Source organism: Pezoporus occidentalis, unplaced genomic scaffold, assembly GCF_034315485.1.
Source record: "Pezoporus occidentalis ecotype Australia unplaced genomic scaffold, CSIRO_AGI_Poc_V1 ctg293, whole genome shotgun sequence".
NCBI classification, from domain to species: domain Eukaryota; kingdom Metazoa; phylum Chordata; class Aves; order Psittaciformes; family Psittacidae; genus Pezoporus; species Pezoporus occidentalis.
In genome coordinates, this window is record NW_026914863.1 from 259,480 (window position 1) to 281,953 (window position 22,474).

The 22,474-nt window shown below is 48.5% G+C and overlaps 5 protein-coding genes and 2 long non-coding RNA genes across 11 annotated transcripts in view; 3 read left to right on the forward strand and 4 right to left on the reverse strand.

Moving 5' to 3' along the window:
* The window catches only part of HOXB4 (homeobox B4), a 30,791-nt gene extending 20,650 nt beyond the window's left edge, over window positions 1–10,141 (reverse strand). Inside the window, exon 1 of the mRNA XM_062626518.1 lies at window positions 9,989–10,141. Within this exon, the coding sequence (XP_062482502.1) occupies window positions 9,989–10,141 (153 nt within the window). The remainder of the gene's footprint in view (window positions 1–9,988) is intronic.
* Window positions 1–12,845, forward strand: part of LOC134167653 (uncharacterized) — a 31,798-nt gene extending 18,953 nt beyond the window's left edge. The window contains exons 3-5 of the long non-coding RNA XR_009966242.1: window positions 5,005–5,057; window positions 9,284–11,164; window positions 12,652–12,845. This is a non-coding gene — a long non-coding RNA (uncharacterized LOC134167653). The remainder of the gene's footprint in view (window positions 1–5,004; window positions 5,058–9,283; window positions 11,165–12,651) is intronic.
* The window catches only part of ATP5MC1 (ATP synthase membrane subunit c locus 1), a 253,514-nt gene that overhangs the window by 140,881 nt on the left and 90,159 nt on the right, over window positions 1–22,474 (forward strand). The gene's annotated exons all lie outside the window — the stretch shown is intronic.
* HOXB6 (homeobox B6) lies at window positions 256–10,128 on the reverse strand. Of its 2 annotated transcripts, XM_062626526.1 has the most exons (3): window positions 9,989–10,128; window positions 2,701–3,287; window positions 256–1,387 (listed from the first exon to the last, which is right to left on the reverse strand). In XM_062626526.1, exons 2-3 carry the CDS (start codon window positions 3,107–3,109, stop codon window positions 1,128–1,130), a joined length of 669 nt encoding a protein of 222 aa, XP_062482510.1. In that variant the 5' UTR covers window positions 3,110–3,287; window positions 9,989–10,128; the 3' UTR covers window positions 256–1,127. The 2 variants fall into 2 exon arrangements, with proteins under 2 accessions (XP_062482510.1, XP_062482509.1); XM_062626525.1 differs by lacking the exon at window positions 9,989–10,128 and having other exon boundaries at window positions 2,701–5,677.
* LOC134167657 (uncharacterized) lies at window positions 7,104–8,494 on the forward strand. Its single transcript, XR_009966245.1, has 2 exons — window positions 7,104–7,299; window positions 8,220–8,494. It is a non-coding gene; the product is annotated as an uncharacterized LOC134167657 (long non-coding RNA).
* On the reverse strand, window positions 12,488–18,069 carry HOXB7 (homeobox B7). 3 transcript variants are annotated; one of them, XM_062626527.1, is made up of 4 exons: window positions 17,915–18,069; window positions 17,281–17,508; window positions 16,278–17,082; window positions 12,488–13,445 (listed from the first exon to the last, which is right to left on the reverse strand). In XM_062626527.1, the coding sequence occupies exons 3-4, from the start codon at window positions 16,675–16,677 to the stop codon at window positions 13,192–13,194; spliced, it is 654 nt and encodes a 217-aa protein (XP_062482511.1). In that variant the 5' UTR covers window positions 16,678–17,082; window positions 17,281–17,508; window positions 17,915–18,069; the 3' UTR covers window positions 12,488–13,191. The 3 variants fall into 3 exon arrangements, with proteins under 3 accessions (XP_062482511.1, XP_062482513.1, XP_062482512.1); XM_062626529.1 differs by having other exon boundaries at window positions 16,278–16,560; window positions 17,915–18,068; XM_062626528.1 differs by having other exon boundaries at window positions 16,278–16,631; window positions 17,915–18,068.
* On the reverse strand, window positions 18,187–22,278 carry HOXB8 (homeobox B8). 2 transcript variants are annotated; one of them, XM_062626522.1, is made up of 2 exons: window positions 20,170–22,278; window positions 18,187–19,407 (listed from the first exon to the last, which is right to left on the reverse strand). In XM_062626522.1, exons 1-2 carry the CDS (start codon window positions 20,588–20,590, stop codon window positions 19,100–19,102), a joined length of 729 nt encoding a protein of 242 aa, XP_062482506.1. In that variant the 5' UTR covers window positions 20,591–22,278; the 3' UTR covers window positions 18,187–19,099. The 2 variants fall into 2 exon arrangements, with proteins under 2 accessions (XP_062482506.1, XP_062482508.1); XM_062626524.1 differs by having other exon boundaries at window positions 18,187–19,404; window positions 20,170–22,277.

Below are 22,474 nucleotides of genomic sequence, written 5' to 3' on the forward strand. Positions count from 1 at the left end.
TCAGCGAGGAAATACTATTGGTGAAAAGGGCTTCCATTTACGATTAGACAAAAAGAGGGAAAACCAGATTTATCTCTCCACTGTAACTTCCGTGTGCTTGGAGTTGCTTGTCCTTGCAGATTAGAAGACATTGTCAGGCAGAGAGCAGCAAGGCTTTCGTTACAGCTCTCTGCTCCTTAAGAATGGCAAGTTCCCTATGGAAAAGGGAAAGATAAGAAGAAGAGCAATAATAATAGTAATAATGACAGGGTGGTGTGCGTGAGCTCGAAGACCTTGTTTTATTAGAGAATTCCATGGTCATACCTAAGACAAACTTCAAACACAACACGTACAAAAATTAATAAAATAGAACTTTTTGCCATTGCTGTTGTTGCTTTTGCATCCTTTTAGGTAGTACTCATTCTTTCAGTAGATTTTCCTTAAAAAAAAATAATATATATATAAAAGAAACAACAACAACCAAAAAAAAAAACAAACAAAACCAAACCCAAAATCCTATAATAAAACTAATTCCGAAGACCCCAGGGCTTGATTAATTTACCAAAGGAGCAAAAATATGAAATAAAAACCCAACTATGTCAACCGTGCAGGAAACATTTTTACAAAATTAAGACAATAAACACCCCAAATGACATATATTGCAGCACTTCCATTAAATACAAGAGTTAGCAGGTTACTAACAGTGACACCAAGGGTAGAAACACAGGTAGGAGTCCTTATTTTTTTTGTCTTTTCTCTTTCCTTTTCTTTCCTTCCTCCTCTCGCTCTCTTCACTTTCGCATTATTATTATTATTAGTTGGGGGGGTGGGGTGAGTGGGAGGCTTGGGAAGGAAGAAAAATCATTAAAAACGCATCTAGAAGCCTGATTTTTTTTTCCTTTTTTTTTTTTTTCCCTGTTTTTTCTTGGATACGCCGGAGCACTGGGAACAGGAATCCATGGCATTGGTGGCCCAAACTTTCTAGCTGTGGCCGCTGCTCAGAGGGCTTGTCCCACCAATGTGCAGGTTCTCCCTGTCCTCGCAGCCAGCCCACACCCCCCTCATCCTCACGGCTCTCACACACTCCCTCCCTCCCTCTCTACTTCTTTAACGTGTTCTTGTTGCGTGTGGGGTTTTAAATACTACTTTCACTCCGCCGTTTTCTCCTCCTCCTCCTCCGCGCTCAGTTGCGAGGAGTTGAGCAATTTATTCTCTTTTTTCCACTTCATCCTGCGGTTCTGGAACCAGATTTTGATCTGCCGCTCCGTCAGGCAGAGGGAATGGGCGATCTCGATCCGCCGGCGCCGGGTCAGGTAGCGGTTGAAATGGAATTCCTTCTCCAGCTCCAGTGTTTGGTAGCGGGTGTAGGTCTGGCGGCCTCGGCGGCCGCTGGGCCCGAAGGAAGAACCTGTGACACCCGCAAAAATAAAAAGGAAACAAATAGGAAACAAATAGGGAAAAAATAGGGGGAGGGGAAGGGGAGGGAAGGGGAAAATAAAAGAAATTAAAGGAAAAAAAAGGGGGGGGGGAGTGGGGGAAAGCCCCGCGGTTTAGTGGAGCCGCGGAGACACCGGATAATTCGCTGGATTCTAAACTCCTCACCACGGCGGTATGCGGAGGGGTGTGTGCCCGCTCCCCTGCCCTCCAAAGGCTTTGGCCAACCCCAAAATCACCCCATGGGCCGGTGACCCCATCCGTGCGCGCAAGGGAGCTCCCCTGGCCGGGCCGCACCCGCGGAGGATCCGCAGCCGAGCTGTAGGCAGGGATCGTGCTGCACTGGCCCGGCTGCAGGCAGGGCTGGGGAGACAGGGCAAGATCTATCTGATTCCGGGATGAAAAATCGCAAGGTGTTCTCTCCCCCCGCCCGCCCGCGCTGTTTTCCACCCTACCGGCAACTGTAATAGATCGGAGCATTTAAGCAATAATGAAGTGAATCGATCTGCCCAAACTCTGCATTAAAGAGGACACAACACTTTATGTCCCTGCGCTAATGGACGTCAATTTGGAACTTAAAAGGCAACAAATGCATCTAAACATGGGAAGGAGGGTGGTGAGGCTTTATTATCCCCCCCTTCTTTTTTTTTTTTTTTTTCCTGATTGAGGAAACAGCACTTAAAGAAGTCATATATCACCAGGGGGTGGAAAAAAAAATTCTCCCCAGGCAGACTTTTCATTATGTGTGAGTTTCATTAAAAATGTAGCCCTCTCCTTTCAAATATTTAAACACTTTGATATGATTTAAGTCCAGATCGGGCAGCCAGCGAGAAAGGGAGCTGCGTGGGGGTGTGGGTCCGTGTGTGTGTGTGTAAAGTCATCCAGATCTGATTTAGAAAAGATATCTCCCTGTGCGTGTGGAGGAAAGACAGAGACAAATCGCTGTAGCTGAGTGACACGCGAAGTGGAATGTGGGGGGAAATCAGAAAGCGGGGGGTGTTGGGGAAATACAACATTGGGGTTTAAATGGGGGGGGCAAACTTTTTAAGTGTGTATGGAGGGAAGTTCTGGGGGGGGGGGGAATACTTGAGCGTTGGGAAGTTTTGGTGCGTGTCAGGAGCAAGTTGGAGCGTCTCGTGCCGCCTAACTTCCCCGCTGGAAGTTTGGGCTCCAAAGTGAAGCTTATTCCTGCTTCCCTCGCGCGCTCTCTCTCTCTCCCTGGCGGTAACAAATAAGAAAGGGGGGGAGGAGATTGATGTATTTATTTCTGTAAAAGAGTAAACTCACTATTGCAAGAGTTCATCCGCTGCATCCAAGGGTAAACCGGGGCGGAACATTTTGGCTCCTCGCTCTCTCCGAAGGCGGCTTTGCCGTGCGCGCAGTCCGCCGTGCGCGGCTCGGGGCCGAGGGGCGCCTCGTCCAGCGCCGGGGGGGCACAGGCGGGGTCCTTCTCCCTGAAGAACCCTCCAGCCCCGTAGTCACAGGCGGAGCCGCGGCTGTAGGCTCCGTTGCTCTGCTGGTAGTAAGGGGAGGAGGTGTAGCCCTTCTCCTGAACGCCCGCGGCTCCATAGGTGGTGGGGTAGTGCCTCAGAGGGTCCGCGTAGCCCGAGGGATACAGCGGGATCTGTCCCAGGAAGGGCTCCTGCCCCGCCGCCAGACTCACCGGGAAGGTCGAGTTGACAAAATAAGAACTCATTGGAAGAAGGCTGCCGTCCTTTCCCGGCTTTATGATTTGTTGTGTTTTATAGTCCAAGTGGTTTAGCTATTAGTAGTATATCGGAGATTGGGTTTTAGCTGAAGGGAGATGGCGTGGTGCCAGCGAGGGACACAAGGAAATACAACCATCTGATCAGGGGCTGACCAATAGCAGGCGCCTGAGGTTGCAAAATAGCACCCATGAGGAGCTGAGATTGCACCAGGGACCCCAAGAACAAACCATCCACCCCTTTTTCCCTGCCTTTTAAACAACAGAAAAGCACCCCCTTAACCAAATATATAATATCTGCCGAAAGAAACATTCCCGGCGAGCTCCGAGCTCCATAAATAAATAAACGTGTCCGTCCCCCCCCCCATCTCCCCCCCGCTCCCCCGGAGCTCTGCGCGGGGGTGTGCGAGAGCTCGTCGCACGGATGGCGGTCTGTGCGCCTACATGTATTTACACACACAGAACAGACACAAATACTCGCTGCAAGTGGGGGGGGGGGAAGTCAGTTATTCGCATTCGGAACACTTTAACCCCTAAGTGTTTGCAAATCGTCCTGACATGGCTGCGTACTTCACTACAGTTACAGAAAAGAAGGAAGAAGGAAAAAAAAGGGGAGGAAAAAAAGTTTTTTTGTGCGTGTGTGTGAACTTTGCGAGGAGATCTCACCGGGCTGTTTAACTTAGGTTTGCTATAGGAGAAGAAATCGGGTTTGACAACTTATTTCGGTTCCTGTATGTCTAATTACCAGGGATTAGCACTCCCCGTCCAAGGAAATCCGCTCTCGCTTGAAGCAGACCTTCCCTTTTTCATATATTGCATTTTTTACCTTTGTTTTTCTGCAAAAGCTCCGTACGCGAGAGATAAATGGAAAATCGAAGTATTTCCTTTATCCCTCGTTAAATCCCTATCCCCTCCGGAGTCCGGCACCGCATTGTGCCCTCTTGCGTTTTTTTGTTAATACCAAATCTATGCCCGACCTTTTATGGCTAAGAGGCAGCCCTGGGTTACGGTCCAAAGCTGAGTTTATTGATCGTTCCCGATCGAGATGGGGGGTTTAAGGAGAGCAAAGCTGGCGGTGCGGTGGGGCTGCTGCCTCGGAGGTGCGCACAGAACCCGCGGGTTTGCAGCCCCCTTTGAGCTCATTCCCGTCGCAAAAAGCAGCCTTTTCTATTTCGCAAAGTTAAAAAGCTGGAAAGGACAATTCACAAAATCTCAAGCAATTCCCGTTCGCCCTAAAAGCTGCCCTTTGCTCTGGGCTGTGCCTCTCTCGGTTTTCCTCGACAGAGATGTGCTTTGCTCTACCTGGTGCATCCCCCCTTCAGATCCCTGTTTGCTCAAGGTAGACTTGGATCTCTGATCTCCGCCTTCCCTCTGTTCACACGGGAAAATCAGAGCCATCTCACAGGAAAAGATAAAAAATAATCAAAAATATCACCAAACGCCACCTAAATTAAAGCCAGGACTGTATTCCGATCATTCGCCTTTTATCAAGGATTCGTTTCCTGTCCGAATTTGTAGCCATCTGTCTTTGAGTCTTACATGCCGTGAAATGACCCGCCTTATAATACACACTCCCCTGTACTTGAATGTGTGAATGTGTGCGCTCCAAATCTAGAATTACATATATTACATGGTGTCTGCAGAGCTGCCAATGCGGCTCTCACTGACGGAGCTCCAAGTATCTACCGAAGTGGTATCTTATTACGAGCTGATTTATTTTAAACATCATGTTTACAGCAGCAAAGCCAAGATTGTTTCATGCCACAGCTACAATGAACATTTCGACTGAAACGTAATCCTTATAATTCAAGGAAATAACATGCAAAGGAAACAGTTTTCCATCCTCCACCCCCTTTGACTGATATCTCTTATATTTGTTCTTTCAGAGTTTCCCTTTGTGTATGGAATGGACCCAAACTTACGTAGATCTGCTTTATTGGTATGCAAGACAAACAAAAAGTGAGATTGAAAGGGAACGATGACTAGAGAAGAGGGGGAAAAGGCTGGGATGAGAGCCCGAAGTTAACTGCTATGCAGGAGCCGAGCAGCTCCAACATTTGATTAGAGAGTTACGCAACATTTGTAGCTCTGAAACCTAGTGATGATCTGGCATCATCAGCTCTGCATGCAAATTTGGGGCTAAGTAATGGGATGTGCTGATAATCCAGTGCGTGAGTACATCTGTTGAAAATGTTTGCTAGCATATTTTCTCTTACTTCTCGGCATCGCTCTGCAAATACATCCCTGGAAACAGGGGGGTTGGGGAAGAAAAACCAAACCCTCTCACACCCCCAGGTCCCAATCCTGCTCATCCGAGTGGCCTTGTGGCTGAAACGGGCTTTTTATGTAGTTTGTCAGTCGACATTTTAAAATGCACTAATTAAAGCTGGCCGCTTGCTAATTCCTTCTTGCTGACACCTTCGATGCGCTATAGATAGAAAAGAACAAGTCCTGCCTCTGAGAAGGATGGCTCTAAAGAGGGCTATTTGGGGAAGGAAAAGGAAAGAAGAAAACTTGGTTCTCAACGTCAAAAAAAAAAAAAAACAAAACAAACCCACCAACAAACCAACCAAATCACCCAAAACAAAACAGAAATCAAACCCAAAACCTGTCATAGTTTGAATGTTCCTGAGGGTCAGGCCCGCGGTCTAATTGATTTGCCACCTCTAATACATGTTAAATACGAGTAGAGGTCTTAAACCGCACTAAATCTCAGCGAATTGAGTGCTCAGAGCAGAGGTGGATTCCTATTCCCAATTCAATAGCTTATAAAAAATGGAGTTTGAACCTCTAAAACGTTGCGTTGTTGGTGTAGCTGTTGAGCAGACGCTCTCCCGCCGTCCCCGCTCAAGTCCGAAGGTAATTCCCAACCCGAATTTGCAAATCTATTTGCTTTGGACGCCTCCAGAGCCAGCACGAGGGGGGGGGGCGGTTGGGGTAGGCAGACACGGAGCAGCAGCGGCTGCAGAAAGGAGCTTGCACAGCAGCCCTGAAGTTAGACCCGTCTTGGGGGGGCACCGGTGGGCACGGTTTTATTCAGTCTCTGGCCTCATCTCCTCAAAAACCAGCACAGGGGTTTTGCTAAGAAGGAGCAATAAAGCGGGGAAGTTGTGAGAGGCACCAGAAGGTGGTATAACACACTTAACTGCGCTGGGAAGCCGGCTTTCCCCTCCTGACAGACATCACTCATCTGGCAGGGCATAAATAAAGATAAAGAGAAGTATTTACAGTATGTACAACCCCAGCTCTCTGCCCAAGAAGGTCTCGCTTTTTGTCGCTTTGCTTTTCTGGCCAGAGAGAACGCCAATCCCACCAGGCAGAGCCAGGCAGATAGATGAGAGGATTAAAACAACACCCAAATATTTCAACATGCAAACAGAACAGAGCGTTGCTTGTGTGAAAGCTCAACCCGGCAGGAGCTTGGTAGAAAGTTCAGTGCAGTTGGTTCCAATAAAAAATGAAACTCGCTTTTTTTTCATGTGGAGCTGGAATTCCCGATCCTTCTGAAGTGAGAACACAGCGGGGTTTCCCTACCGAGGGACTTATTGCAGCCATAAAGTCAAGCCAACACCACGAAAACACTTGAAAACCCCCCTTGTTCCTGGAGTCAGACATAGAAAGCTATTGGCAGCAGAGAAACCTCTCTTGTAATGCTCACGTACACCCCAAAACACATCGGAAAAAAGCCCCGACAGAGCCATGCAGAACTCCAGGGCTGGAGCAGTTAAAACAATGACCCTGAAGGTGTAAAAAAAATATAAAATACCCGCTTTTCCCGCACATAACCGCCTGAAACTTAATTTCCAGCAATTTAAGTTTAATTTACCTGACTTCCCGTGCAGTGCATAATAACCTGGTTAATGGCATCTTTGAAAAGAAGCAATAATAATCTGCCATTGTTCCATTATAGAGTGCAGCTAATTATTAACAACAACAAAAAAAAAGGGGGCAGTGGGGGGGTCGGGACTGAAGCGGAGGAGAGGGGCACTGGGGGACTCAAACCACATCCAACCCAAGCATTTCTGCCACAGCAAGTTCTGGGAAGTAGTAAGCCGAGGTGGAACATTAGGAAAGCAGGGAAAAGCAGAGGAAAAAGTGAGATGGATCGTGTAATGTGGAAAGCGAATGCCGGGGGGTGCTGGGAGTTGCAGCATGGAACAAGTTAATCGTGTTTGTTGCTGGTCAGAAGAGAGAAACTTCACCCCGCCACCCCCCCCCCCCCCCTTTCCTTTTTGCTCTCTTCTTTACCATAGTCCCTGGCATCTCACTTTCTTGGAGAAAATGTCTCTCGTCTGGACATAAACAGTTGCCAGGAAACTGTGTGGCAGGAGGAGAAAACGAGAGGGAGAAAGAGAGCGGGAGGAACGGAGACAACGAGAAACCTTTGAACATAACAGGCAGGCATTGTCCCTTCAGCCCCCACGGGAGCCCAAAGGTGACTCCTTGGACCCAGCAGCCACCCCCAGGCCGTGCTCCTGACAGACCCCTCGGGGTGACCACTGGGAGCGAGAAATAATAAACGCTCCTTTTAGGATTAGCCAAAAACCCCGTTTTAAACCAGCCTCGCAGCCGTGTTTCACGCTCGGCCACCCGCCTTTCCCACTCGTGTGCATGCGGCCACAGGAGGGGCCGCACATGTGTGAGCACACATGTGTTTGCACACGCGTGACACGGCTTCACACGCGCACCAGCAGAGGTTGGGGGCTGTACGGATCCACACGCGTGTTGGGATGCTCGTGGCTCACATGCGAGTGCACATGAGCGGGGGCGACCTATGGCTCATGCCCAGCGCCTCTGGGCCCTACGCGGAACTGAGAATCCGCGCTCGGTGCGGAACCGGGCACCGTGGAGGAGAAGCGAGTCCAGGAGTGGGACCGGAGGCTGCGGTCCCGGGGTGACGGGAATGCAGCCAGGACAAGCCCCCCCCCCCGCCGGGACACCGGCTGCGGGAGCCCCCCGGGAGCCGCCGGCCGCCGCCGCCGACAGTAGATGGCAGCAGACGGCGGGGAATGGGCGAGCCCCGGCGGCAGCACCGGGGGAGGGATCGGCGGGGGGGGCTCCCCTCTACCGCTGCATTTTATCTTCCTCAATAAATAAGCAGGGGAGAATTCCAGGAGGGGACCCGGCCGGGAGAAGCGCGGACACCCCCCATCCCTCCACCCCGGGGGGGGGGGGGGGGGGGGGGGCACAAGCATTTCTCGTTCATCCCGTGTTGAAATGGTTAAAAAAGACCTGCCCGCAGTGAGATGCGGGATTTCCACAAGTGGTTGACCCCGCAGGATAGGGAAAAAATAGGTATAAAAGCGTTTTGGAGCAAGCTTCCTAAATTAAATGATTTTTGAATATATTTTTTCTTACAAATAGCGAAAGAAACAACCCCAAACAACGAACGTGAGGAGGCTTAGGGAAAGGGAGAACAGGCACTTTAACCGGTATTCATTTTTTTCCCCGTGATTTATGAAAAATGTAACAGGTTCGGGAAGAAATAGCTTTTAAAAATGACTTTCTGTTTATTATTTCCGCGGCTTGTGATCATTTACTCTTGTCCACACAATATTCAAGCACAGACAGTTTAGGGCGAGATAAATCGTCACGTCATAAAATGGTTTATGCTTAAGTAATGAATCTCTCCTTACTCAATCTCGCTTCAGTTCCGCAGGCTCTTACATTATCTTATTTAAAAATCACCTCGTAACAGTAGCAATTAGTACAATAATTCAATCCCCCATGAAATCTTGCAAAAACAAGAAGATGAAACCCTCCACATTTAAAATCACAGGTATCCCAGAAAAACCTTTTCCAAAACCCTAAGATAAGCGTTAGGGTATCACAGAGTGAGGGGAGATTTGCGCATTACCGGGTATGGAAAAGCACCGCCACGCCGTGGGGCTCAGACCCGAGCCAGTATTCCGGCCGGGAAAGCCGTAAAACCCCATTAACACCGCGGAACGCAATTAAATACATGGAGGTTTATTGCATCGCAACGTCAGCTTCATTTGGGAGTTTCACAAGGGGGGGTGTGTGGAAATACAATGAGAGCGCTGCGCTCGGGGTTGGCTTCATTCTTATTACCTTTTTTTTTTTCCCTTTATTTTTTCCCTTTCTTCCTTTTTTTTTTCCTTTCTTTTTTTTTTCTTATTTGTTTTCTTTTTAACTAATTTCCAGAGCCTTATTTTCGAGGCCGCCGCGAGCTGCCCTCTCCGAAGAAACCACCCACATAATAATGACCCTGGAGAGCAACGCAAAACCCAACTGGCTTCCACACAAACTTCGCCAAATGACGGGGCTCGCCTGAGGAACAGGCGAAGTGGCAAAAGCTTCTGCGAGGGGAGAAAAAATAAACCACCAGAACGACCCGCAAAGGGTTTGGTATTTTTTTAAAGGCAGTATCTAAAAGCCTCCACCACCAAGCTCCTGCAAAATCCTTCACTCCAAGTCTACTATCTCCAGGTGACCTTAAAGGCTTTATTTTTCCTTCTTATTCCGTTGTTTTATTTGTTCTTTTCTTCCTTGTTTCCTTTCTTATTTTAATCCTCTGTTTCTTTCTCAATCTCTCTCCCCCCCCCCTTATTTCTTTCTATTTTCTTCCTCTATTTCTTCCCTTCATTCTCCCAATGTCTCTACCTTTTCCCCATCCCTTTTTCTCTCTCCTTTTCTTTCACCTTTACACTACGCTTTTCAAGGAAAATTGTCACACAGATTTCCACCATCCCTGATTTCTTAAAGTGCCTCCCTTCTTCATCACCCCACCCTTTTCTTTCTCCCCCACCCCTGGACAGAGAATATGTGGAATGGAATAGAAAAGGCAGCTTGACAAATGCATTTTCTCAAAGAAAATATTAAACGAAGAGAAGCGTATTATTCCCTTACCTTTTGACGTCCATTTCTGTGGCATAAGTAAAATAGGGAGGGAGAGGGAGACAGCGTTTGCTTATCTGTTAGCTGACAAATATTGTCCCAACCTGAGAGCCGTCGGTCGCCTCTCTGACTTGTGAGAGCTTCTTGCATTTCTGTCATTTGCATAGAAAATGGAGCAACTTCCCTCTTTGAAAAATGATAGCCTCCACTCGGTCCAGAACCTCCTCTGCCCCTCCATGGCTACCGAGATTCCAGATCAGCAGCAAATTAAGAGAGGAATTAAAAAATAATAATAATAATAATAAAAAAATCAAAATAAAATGAATAACCAAAAATCCTACAACTCTTTTCCTACGTGCGTGCGGAGATGGGTGCCTGGGGGTGCGTGCGGGTGTGTGCAGGGCTGCTCCCCCCTCCCCGCTCCCCTCTTTTAGCCCTATCGAGCTTATACACAAAAGTAAAAAAATATAAAGAGGCGAGAGCCCTATAGAGGACACTGATCCGACCCAAGGTGCAGCGGACAGAAGAATGGTGCAATATAACCACATGGGAAATAATAAAAAGTTCATGTTCACGGTTAGCAGTCCACATGACCGGCTCTGGCCAATCCCAGAACCCAGCCACTCATAAAGTTCTATCACAAAGTTGTAAATTTTCATAAAACAACAAGGAATTTATTGCATTTCTTCATGACCGGTTTAACAGCAGCCTTTTTCTTAGCCGCCATCTTTTTTCTTTTAAACAAAAATAAAAGAATATAAAAGGGGGTTCAGGGATTTCCAACCCCCCCCTTTTGTTTGCATGGGGGGGGGATGTGGAGGGCAATAATCGAAATGCTCTTCACACTTTAGGCTAGGAACAATGAGAGCCCCCCCCAGAATAAAGGGCTTGAGGCTGGCGTTGGTTTTTACATGGGGAAAGGCGCAGTAAAACAGTGGGGTTCGCTGGGATTTGGATGGCTTTTTTTTTTGCTTTCTTCCTTTTTTTCTTGATGCGATTGGGATCGTTTCTGCTGAAAGGGGCAATTATCAGAATTTGGAGGGGGGGAAGGGAGGCAAATAGAGGCAATGAAAGCGTGGCCTTCGGCTGGGGGGGTCGGGCCAGACACCCCCAAAGAGCCCCCGGAACCCCTTCCGAGGCCCCCCGCAGCCCCTGTTATAGCAGGGTGCGTCAGTGTGCTCCGGTAAGGTGGGTCACCCCGCGGGAACCCCCTGCACATGGAACTGCGACTCCCTTTGCCTTATTTTCATGGAATTCTCCCCAGTTCCTACTCGCCCCCCCATCCCGCTCAGAGGTCGGTGTCAGGGGGGGCCACTGCAGTCCGGGAACCGGGGGGGGGGGGGAGAGGGAGGGGGAATATCTGGTACTGCTTCTCCTTTTTTTCCCTTTTCTTCCCTTTTTTTCCTTTTTTTTTTTTTTTATTTTTCTTTCCCTTCCCTATCCCCGCTCTGCACAGAGCGCTCCCGAAGAGGGATTGCACCAAGGGGTTTCACCAAGGAAAAACGGAAATTTCCCTCTATTTTCCCTTCCTTTTCAGCGTGCAAACCCCGTAATAGCTGCTCCCCTTAATGACGGGCTTCCCATAATTAGTACATCCCGCGTAGACTGGGAGTCTGTGCTGGAGACGTGGGCGCGCAGATGCTTGACGTGGCGTCTTATTTGGGGTAAAACCTGCTAAAGGATGCGCTGCGCGCCTTCACTTTGGGCATGGAGCATCGGTGGTTGTGGGTGGTGGAAGATGGGGCGGGGGGGGACATGGAGAAGGTGCAAAAAGGCCCCGCTGGCTGCTTCCACCATGGGCTGCGATAGGTTTTTCCCCTTGTGCATCTTGCGCAATCCGAGGGAGGAATCCGCAGCTTTACTGGCAATGTAAATAAAGAGGCGGGAGGGGGAAAGGGAGGCGGAGGATGCGCCCCTGCGCAAGTGCTTAGGTTTACTCTCCTTTTGTTTTGCATTGTTGATTTTTCCTGCCTTTAATTGCTTTAATTTCTTTTATGCGCGCTTTGATGCTAAACACTATTTGGGGCTGATGAAAGAGTTCCAGTCCGCAGGAAAGTAATTGAAGGGCGGAGGGAGAACCGAGACAAAATAAAATCCTAAAGGCACGGCGAAATAGATAGAGTTTCTGCAAATTAGTTACGAGAAGAAGAAAATTAAAACCAGGAGCGGAAAGACCATTTGGGGTGATTCTGGCTTCTTTACGTTCGTCTTTTATGCCTTGTCTTCTTCAGTCACAGCGCCAGCGCAGTCACAGGGGCAGAAGGGAGACCAATCCACCTTTAGAGCCCCGAATGTCAATTTTACATTACTGTATTCTCCAAATCTATTGGAAAGGTACTACAATTTTCCAAGGAGTGACTGTCCTAAAATACGAGAGAAGTTTAGGATGATAGATCGGGGCATGCATTAATCTGAAAGGTTCTTTTAGTACATTTATTTGAGATGGGAAAAAGCAATTCTAAAAGCCCGTATGTTATTTTAAAGAAGAAACCAAGTAGGAACCTAACGCGGTTGTGGATTATTGGAGATTTCCTTTTTATTTCGAATAATAATAATCACAGACAAGGGTAAAAAAAAAAAAGCAACGCGTCGCCATTAAATAATTTGCTACTTTGATATACAACATCTTAGGTAGCACAATATTAATTAATCTTTTGTGTTTTTTGTTTTCGTAGAGACTTGAACAACGAAGAAATCCAGGTAAAAATATACACAGAGGAAAGAGCATAGCAGGGAGAAAAGAACCGCGGAGGTTGCAGGGAGAAGGAGTAACCATCATTCCCATTATGTACAGGACTCTATATGCTAAGCAGAATTTGCATTCAGACTTTTCAGATCACGTTTTCTAAATTAAAGGTGCTAAACACGACCACGTTACTTCATACCGAAAATACACAGCGAAGTACAAACGGAGCTTTACCAATTACTTGGACTATAGGAAGACTCACATAGAAAAGTGTGTCTATTCTGACTCTAAAGCCACAGGAATAGGTAGATCATCATTCTATTGTACAAAAAAAAAAAAAAAGACTTTAATATAGGTAGTATTTTTTTCAGTGTCATGAAACACAAAGTATCATTCCTAGGGTTTTTAATTACTTATGGACTTATCATTTATCTATTTTAATATATAGTCTTTTTTTTTCTATGTGTTTTCCCCCTCTTTCCTTCTCGCGTGGGTTTCCACATTTCCTGCCTCCATCTCTTGCCCCTTTTCACTCTTCCTCATCATCCTCCGCATCTGGTTTTTCCTGGCTGTTGGAGCCGGAGCAGGCAGTTTTATTTTCCTTTTTCCACTTCATGCGCCTGTTCTGGAACCAGATTTTGATCTGTCTCTCGGTGAGACACAGAGCATGGGCGATCTCGATGCGTCTCCTCCTCGTCAGGTACCGGTTGTAGTGGAATTCCTTCTCCAGCTCCAGGGTCTGATACCTGGTATAGGTCTGGCGGCCTCGTTTTCTGTCGGTGCCTGCGAAATAAATGGAGATTCGGATCAGATGGGGCGGCTGGGAGAGATGTTTTGTGGGCTTATGGTCTAGTTGCTCTCTCACTGCTGCCTTTGGGCCCCATGGAAGGACAGAGCCCTCGGAGGAACTGTGCAACCTGCGACATCCCTTCTTTGAATTTACAAGACCGATTCCTTCTGCTCGAGGCTTTCCCCTCCACGTTCTCAGGCCCCAAACCACCCCAGCTTTAATTTCCCTTCATCTCGGAAAAGCGAGCCGTGGTTTTTTTTTTGGCGTGTCTCCGAACGAACAGCAAACTTCAGAAAGTTTCCTGCCCTCGCAGCACGGCGCAAACACTCAGCTCCTGCTTTAATTTTCATTTAAACACCACCGATTTTGGCTGGTTGGGGAATAAATATGGAACCGCAGCCGAGCAGAGCCACAGACGCATCTGCTACCTACACAAATCCAACTATTTGTCCTCTCTTAAAGCTGTCATCAGGGTGCCTGCTTGGAAGGTGTGTGATGATCTTAATTATTTCAGGGGATGTTTTAGGCCAGGCAGTGACTTCTGGGGCTGGCAGGGGAGCTGCTACCCCTCTTGCAGGGGGGGTACATGGATGAGAAGAGCCTCAACACTCCCCCCACTCTTCCTCTCACCCCCAGCTGCCTGCAGCAGGGCTTGGAAAGGGCCCAGCTCCTAATTCTCCCTTCCACCAGACATTTCCTGCAGCCTGATTGGAAATAGTTCTACAATATGGTGTTTGTGATCCCGACTCTATGTTATATGCAAATGCTACATATCTCTCTAGTATAACATATTCCTTCCCCGAGCAGAGGTGATGGCGAACAGCAGCTCCCGGCCTCATCTCCACACATTCCACTGGACTCCTCTTCTTCTTCCCTTCTTTTTTTGTTCTTTTTTTCCCACCCCTCTTTCTTTTTAAAAGAAGAAAAGATCCAGTCATTAAAAGGAGAGGGATAAAAAAAAAGGCAAAATAGCCAGGCTAGCTGTAAAGTAAAACTGTGCAGGTCGTGGAATGTGGGTTGTAAAATCCGCTGAGGGGAGAGCCATAAACTGCTGCTGAATAGGGATGACAACTCTATCTCTGCTCGCTGATGAAATTCCACAAGCGCGATCGCACAGTGGGCATGAGGCACGGGAGCGGGGGGGGACGACGACCCCTCTTTTACGACCGAGGTCGAGTTTCTCTGCTTTTAGGCTCAGCAGATCCCAGAGTATCCCGGGTTTTTTGAGTGCAGGACCCCACGTTTACCCTGTTTCCTCTCCAGTGTTGACCCTCGCAGCGTCACAGACTAAACGGGGGTGAAGAAGGGGGGGGCTTCTTAAATCTAAAGCCAGATAAAAGCAGAGATGAAGTGTTTATGACCAGAAATATTTGGTCTTTGATAAACCCACTGTAAAACTGCATGAATTATGGAGCAGGTAATGGAAAGAACTGACCACCAAATAAGTGTGAGGGTAACTCCTGCCTTTATAAGCTTCTGTACATTGGCTGCTTCGATGTTTTCTTTTCCCTGGCCTTCGCGGGGAGCCTGGCCCACAACCCCTCAGCCCAGGGTCACTAAGACCCGTTCCGAACGAGTCTGGCAGGGCAGAGACGAGGCCGGGACGGCTGAAGATTAGGCTCTCGCCTTCCCATCTGCTCCCAGCTGGGACAGCAGCGCCTTCCACATCCCCCCGCTTGGGACTGCACTCTTGTAAACATCATCACGCGTGCACAAGGACAGAAGCCGGGCTGCTCCGAGAGGGGGGGTCACCGTCAAGGGGGAACTCGGGGAGACCAAAGCAGAGACCGAGGAGGGAAACAGGGAGAGCCGGTGCCGCTCCCGTTCGAGGGAAATGGATATTTATTAAACATTAATTGACATTAATACCCTGGGACGGAGCGCTCTGGGGACCGAGGGCAGCGGCTCCGAGACACAGCGTGTGCGTGGGGCATCGTGTCCCTGCGTGGGGCCTCCCCCTCTCCGCTCTCGCGGAGCGCTGCGCGACCTTCCGCGGGGCTGCGCTGCTCTGCTCACCGGCAGGGCCACACCAAGCACCCCGCGGTCCCCACGGAACCTTTGCACCGCACCCCTCCGCAATGAATTTTTTCAGGGTGTGACATAGCTAAACATGCTCTCTCCACTATATCCATGCGTCCATCCATCCATCCCTCCATCCATCCATCCATCCATCCATCCATCCATCCATCCACCCATCCATCCATCCACCCACCCATCCCTCCCTCCATCCGGATTCCGACCGGAGTGTCACTGTTTTGAGAGCGGGGCTTTTTAATCGCACCGGGAATGATGTGCTGCTGTTCCCGATGGAAACACGCTACGGTTAATTGCGGCGTCCGGGATATTGTGGCTGGGGGAGTGAGGGGAGGGACTGGCAAATGAAGGTTTTGCAGACTAACAGAAAACAAAACAAGCTTGCAAGCGCCTCCCATAAATAATTTCTTTCAGGATCTACACCTACATGGGGGTATCACCATCTCTATCCTGTAAATAGAGAAGAAGGGGCTGGCCATTATTTCTGCAGCTCTGCCTGTCCCCTCTAAGACAAACTGCCTTTTGCATGGCACATACACAGCCCCAGCAACACCAATAAATATTTAAAGCTAAAAGGATGGCTTTATGGCACGAGGGGGGGTGGGGTGGGGTGGTCGCTCTCCCCCTCTCTCTTTTGAAGATGCATTTTCAGTGAAACGTCATGAAAGGAGTTGGGGACAATTCCCCCCTCCCCCTCCTCCACCCCCACCCCCCCCCCTCCGCACTCCATCAAATATTTTACACTCCCCCCTTCCCCCCGGGCTCCTTTCTTTAGGGGGGCTGGGGCTTACCTGTGCTCCTCATCCAGGGGTAGATGCGGAAGTTACTGTCGCTTTGCAAATCTGAGTCCCTTTGGTCCGTTTTGCTGCAGTTCTGCTTGGAGGCATCTCCCGGGCACATCATGGAGAGGTTTTGCTCGAAAGGGGAACAGTGCATGTTGAAGGAGCCGGGCTCCAGGCCGTAACCGGAGGAATACATGCTGGGGGGCTGGGGGTGCACGGCGCTGCCGCTGGAGTACAGCCCGGGCATGGAGGCGGCGAAGGGAGGCGTGGATCCGGCCCCATAGCCCGTTCGCTGGGTGTTGGAGGCGAAAGCGCAAGAAGTTTGCTCGGGAAAGACTCCGGATGGGAAAACCGAACTTGCGGCTTGATATTTAGAAAATAAAGCATTCGCATAATACAATGAACTCATAATTTGGCCGGGTGATTTGTAGGTCGGGACGTTTTAGTGTCGGTTTTACGAGGTACCGTGATATATTACGGAATTAGAGTCCAGATTTACACCAAAAGGAGCCTTTTTCCTCCCGGCCCGGTGACGCGCGGGCACGTGGCTCCGGCGGCGCCAATCGCCGCCCGCGCCCTCCTCGGGGGCAAAAAGCTGTAGAGCTGCTGGATTTATAAAATATGATAAATAATTGATGCGATATAAACCCCTCCAAGATCTATGCTGGAAGGGGTGAAATTGTGCTGGAGTCGATAAGCAACCTGTAATCAGTTTTCAGCTCAGAATCAGACCGAGGGAGAAAGAGAAAAGGGGGGGGGGGGGGGTAAAAGCACGTTGCTGATAAACCAGCGTCTCCCTCTCGGTCTCTCTCTGCTGGAGGAAAAGGAAGGGAGCTCTATTTATCCCTTTATTGATCCCGTCTAAAATTCCCTCCTTCGCACCATTTCCCCGGCTCCGAGGTACCTTTTCACAAGACTGTACATAATTCCCTCCCCCCACTGACCCTCTTCCCCCTCTTCCCCCCCCCCCCCCAAAAAAAAAAAAAAAAAAAGACAAATGTCTCATTGATACCTAATAGTTTAATAGTTTCAGGGCTCTTTTTTTTCCCCAAATGCCATTCAGCTCTATCTGTAATTTATTCCAGTGCCACAGGCTTTGAGCTTCGTATCGAGCTGGCATTTGCTTTTCTTGTTGCGAAAAAGGAGTGTATACAGATCCCTTGTTCGGCGTGTCAGCGGTTCTGCGGGGCTCAGTTGCAGTCAGAAGTCAAACCTCACCAGCTGGCTGCTTTGATTTCTGCTGGAGAAGCAGGGAGAGCTTCCAAAATGTGGGGTTTTTTTTTCCTTTTTTCTTAGGGAGGGTTAGGCAGAAGGCAAAGCTTATACAGGCAGGAGCAGCCACCAGACAATGGGGGCTGTGGACCAGGGGCTGATGCTGCTTCTCCTTTCCCAAGGTTATGTTTCAAGGCGGGGGGGGGCTGTGCGTCCCCGCACTCCTCTGCTCCATGGCAGGGCAGCTCCAGGAGCAGAAAACAGCTCAACTGCGCGACTGACACGTCTGGTTTTTTATTGCAAGGAGCTGAGTGGGAGGAAGGGAAAGGAGGACCCGGAGCTGGGCTTCTTCTGGCAGGGCCTGGGGAGGGGGGAGACGGGGAAAGGAGGAAAGAGAAGGGAGGGGGGAAAAGCAGCAAAACAGCAGACGTTACCTTCAGGAAGGATTTCCACACAGCCTCCCAACCTGTCACCACCCAGGAGCTCTGCTGGGAAGCACAACAAGAGCAGGAGCCGCCGCCGCTGCGCGCCCCTCCCCGTGGCGCCCGGCCGCAGCCCGGCCGCAGCCCGGCCCCGCGCAGCCCCGGCCAGGGCAAAGCAGCCTTTGATGGCCGGGCTGCAGCTCCCACACAATTGACTTTTATTTCCTTTCTATCAAAGTGGTCCTGGAGGAAATGGAGCAGGGTAAAAGAATGATGTCACGGGATTCTCGCTTGTAAACTTTATTGTAACTTTCTTCCGCCGCTTCCAGGTTTAGACAATAGAACAAAGTGATGAAAGAACAACAAAATATATCATTAGTTCCCCCAATAAAGTAATTCACGTATACAGTATACATTCTTTTTCACAGTTAACCTAAAGATCACTTTACAACTTGCTTCACTGTGCGCATGCTAACTAAAGGAGAGAAAAAACGCTTTTTTTTCTTGTATTTTTTCTTTTTTTTTTCCTTTTTCCTTTTTTTGAAGAGACATTTAAAAAGTGTGAAAAAAAAAAAAAAAAGAAAAAGAAAACCCCGAACCAAGGCAAGGAACAGAAGCAGGGAAAGCAAAGAGAGAAGGAGAGATAACTATAGCATAAATAGGCAGTTTCATGTTGTTGGGATGTTTGTCTCAATAGCTACCTCCAGTACATACAGATAAACCACAACAAAAGAGGTGGAAATTCAACAAAAATCAAAGAAAAAAGTGCACAAATGTAATTTCACGTAACTCCTATAGCATTGAAAGCTAGGTTAACCAACCCACCCCCCCGGACAGAAGAGAGAGACAGAGAGAAAGACAGAGAGAGAGAGAAGATTTCACAGTCATGTTTTACATAAGCTATTGCGTTACACTACCACTAGTTAATAACTGGCAAAAGGCAGGAGAGACCTCCCGACCACTTTTGCATACTGTTCATTGTATCAAAGGATAATCAGGGAAGTGGTGCTTACAGCTATATTGTTTTACAGCAATAAAAGGTTTCTTTTTTTTTCTTTTTTCTTTTTTTTCCCCTTTCTCTTTTCTATGCATTGTTGGTTTTTTTCCCACCCCTTCCTTACATTAACTGCCATTAACGTGGGGCTCGAGGGCTCCGCCACCCCAGCAGCGCTTGCCTTTCAGTCCTTAAAAATCCTTTTATTTCTTGTCCGCCTTCTGTGCTTCCCCTTCCTCGTCCACCTCCTGGGCCCTTTCCATTTTCTGTTTTTCCAGTTCTTCCTGCTCGCATTTGCTGCTGGGAAACTTGTCTTTGTTGTTTTCCTTTTTCCATTTCATCCTCCTGTTCTGGAACCAGATTTTGACCTGCCTTTCTGTCAATCCCAGGGCATGCGAGACCTCGATCCTCCGTTTGCGGGTCAGGTAGGGATTAAATAGAAATTCCTTCTCGAGTTCCAGGGTCTGGTAGCGGCTGTAGGTTTGCCTCCCCCTCCTCCGTCCAGCGGCTGCTGGGGAATTGCAAAGGTTGGGTGGAAGAGGGGAAGAAGAGAAGGAGGTTGAAAGATACATAAACCAGGCTCGGGAATAAGCACACACAGGCTCACACCCGCTCGCACACGCTCACACACACTCACACACGCAGGCACGGGAGGGGGAGGAAGAAAGGACTGGCAGGAGCGAAGGCAGGAAGCGGAGAGGGAGAGGGAAAGGCTCCCGTAGAATATTATACAAGGGAAGATGCTTCTAAAGGAAAAGGGGTGATGGTGGCACGGAAGGGGGGGTCACCCACCAGCCCACTCCGGGTAGCTTAGGTGAAGACTGCACTTGCACATTATTACCCCCACCATCGCCACCAGCACAGAAACAACAACAGAAGGCTCCGGCTCTTTGGGATGCCGCAAAGAGAGAAAAAAAAAGAGCTGCAGCCCGGGGAGAACCAGCAGCACCATCGAAATCCCAAACCAAACGCAAAACAAAAATGAAGGGGCTTTTTAAGGCTATAAAAGTGCCATAAACTTTAAGGACGCTTCCTTCCACAGAAAGCCAGGCTCGCTCAGCCCCCAGAAGAAAAGGTCTCCTTCAGGGTAATTAAACTATAAAGCAATTTACAAGTGCAAAAGTTTACCCCCATAAAGCAGTAAAATACAGTCACTGGGGAAGAAAAAGGGAGCGAGAGAAAGCGAGCAAGCGAGAGGGGCAGCGAGCAAGCGCGGGGGGCAGCTCTCCGGGCTCGGGAAATGCCTCCTCGGTTCCTTCCCACCTCGCCTCACCTTGCGGGCGCATCCAGGGGAAGAGCTGGGTCGGAGAAGGGCTCTGCTCCGAGCTCTCCGCCTCCTCTCCGAGGCCGCTGGCAGCGAGCTTGCAGTCCGTGTACTGCACCAAGTCCGAGTCCTGGGCGCTGAAGAGGCTCTGCCTTTGCAAGGGGTCGTAGCCATAGAAGTTGCCGGGGTCCCCATGGCACGCCACGGCGCAGGGATTCTGTTGGTAAGGGGAGCTGGAGAGTGAGGATGCTCCGTGGTAGAACTCCTGGATTTGGGTCGGGTGCTGGAAGGTGCCCCCCGTGCTGGGTCCGTACACCACTGTGGGTCTGCCCCCCAGATCCTGAGCGAACCCGCAGTCATAGTAGTTGGGACGTAAGGAGTCCCCGGTTTTGTATTTGGAGAAGAGTGAGTTGACAAAATAAGAGCTCATTTTAATTGAAATAAGAATATTTGTCTGGAGGAAGAAGAAAATTTCACCAAAAAAAAAAAAAAGGAAAAAAAAAAAAAAAAAAGAAGCCAACCAAACCCAGAGCTCGGGAATCTATTAGGAAAAAAAGAACGCGCTAAGATGCAAAGCAACGACAGTTTGTGATTTCCAGGAATATAAAAGGAGGATATAATCAAAACTCTAAGCCTGCATGATATTGAATTCCTTCCTCCCCCCCCACCCCTAAAAAAAAAAAAAGTCGCCACTTAAAGAGTTCTCGCTTTACATTTCCAAGAAGAGATGCCAGTTCATAAACAGTTTTCAGTGATTTACTTCAGCGCAAATGAGTTGTTTCATATTTTGCAGTGTCTTTTCATGATCATTTGCATCTATTACCAAAACCTCATCCTATTGGCTTCTCCTTACTCCACACGGACTCTGCACCGCATGATTGTGAAAGGAAGAGTGTGAGAGAATAAAGAAGGAAAAGCGAGCGAGGGGGAGCGAGAGGGAGAGGGAGCGAGCGAGGGAGCGGAGGGGAAGGGGAAGGAGGTGGGGTGAATATACGGATTAAATATGTTTAACTACCTCCATTAATGAGATATCGCTCGCCTCACAACAAATCACATACCTAGGCCACCCAAAAGATTGATTTTTGGGGAGTGTTGGAAAATTAAAGAGTAGCGCTCGCAGTCGTTAATTTCGAAATTTTAACGAGGCAGTTTTAGCCTTTTTAAATGTCAGGGTCGCTTTGGAAAACTGTAAAAGAACACGATTTAATTGCTACCAGTTTTAAAAGGTCCTATAAATGTAATTGGTATTTTAATACAAGTTATCAAATCATACAGCTTCTTACCCTAAACATATTTTAAAACAAACGAGGTAGTCATATTTAACATTTTAATGATCAATTTCCTTATTATTGATAAAGGTTTAACTATCACATGAAGGGAATTGCATTTGTAATAGCCCCAAAAAAGGCTGTAAACTGTTTAACAAACTATAAAACGCCATAAAGCCGGGGATGTTGTTGTTGTTTATACCGCACTACATAAAAGCCGTTAGGATTTTACGAGTTCGTTCTTCCACTGCTATAAACCAGAGGTTTCGATTGGACCCGTCCGCGTTGCAGCGAGATGTTGAGGTGTCAATATTGAATTCAAATGATCAGAGTTTTCCATGTATAAGGTTGACTTTCCGCCTTTCTTCCCCCCCCACCTTTTCCTCCAGGACTTGGCCAAGATGTGACTGGGGGCGATTGGGACTGGAAGTGTCGTGTCGCTTATCGCACCCCGACCAGAACCTTTCTGGTCAGTAGCTGATGGCTGTTCCCTACCTCAACCCCTCCCCAAGAACTTCCATTTTATTTATTTAATTATTTGTTTCATGATACCCCCAATGAAAACTGGGAGGAGGGGATTGAGGGGGGGAGTGTGGGTGAGAGGCTTTCTATTTTATTGGCATTTGGTAACAACGGAGCAAACTTACCCCTAAGATGCCAACGTTGCAATTTTCCACCATCTAAACACACAGGGGGTAGATTTTGAAATTCATTTATCGCAGTCAGCAAATATTACTGAGACGTATTTCAGCTAATAACGACACAACCCCCCAGCCCAGCGCTGCCCCAGCCTCTCACTATCCCAGCTCTATTTTCCGATCCTTCAACCTTCAATAAGACTTAAAGGCACTCTTTTAAACCTCTGTTATTTCATTTTTTGCCCCCCCCCCCCCCCCCCCTTTGCGCTGGGTAAATTTCTGCTCTTTCCCATTTCATCCTTCTGTGCGGGTTTGACACGGGAAAGGTGAATTAAAAGCGATTTCCCTTGTGCCTGGCTTCAACCGAGGGACTATTTTCAATCTCCGCAACATGGAAAAGAGGAAAAA

Excerpts from the sequence above, each read along its gene's own strand:
- HOXB6 (XM_062626526.1), bottom strand. The coding sequence starts at position 3,109 with ATGAGTTCTTATTTTGTCAACTCGACCTTCCCGGTGAGTCTGGCGGCG. Across the intron at positions 1,388-2,700 it reads GCGGATGAACTCTTGCAATA|GTTCTTCCTTCGGGCCCAGC; the intron begins GTGAGTTTACTC and ends CGGGTGTCACAG.
- HOXB7 (XM_062626527.1), bottom strand. The coding sequence starts at position 16,677 with ATGAGTTCATTGTATTATGCGAATGCTTTATTTTCTAAATATCAAGCC. Across the intron at positions 13,446-16,277 it reads CCCCTGGATGAGGAGCACAG|GCACCGACAGAAAACGAGGC; the intron begins GTAAGCCCCAGC and ends TTTATTTCGCAG.
- HOXB8 (XM_062626522.1), bottom strand. The coding sequence starts at position 20,590 with ATGAGCTCTTATTTTGTCAACTCACTCTTCTCCAAATACAAAACCGGG. Across the intron at positions 19,408-20,169 it reads CCCCTGGATGCGCCCGCAAG|CAGCCGCTGGACGGAGGAGG; the intron begins GTGAGGCGAGGT and ends GCAATTCCCCAG.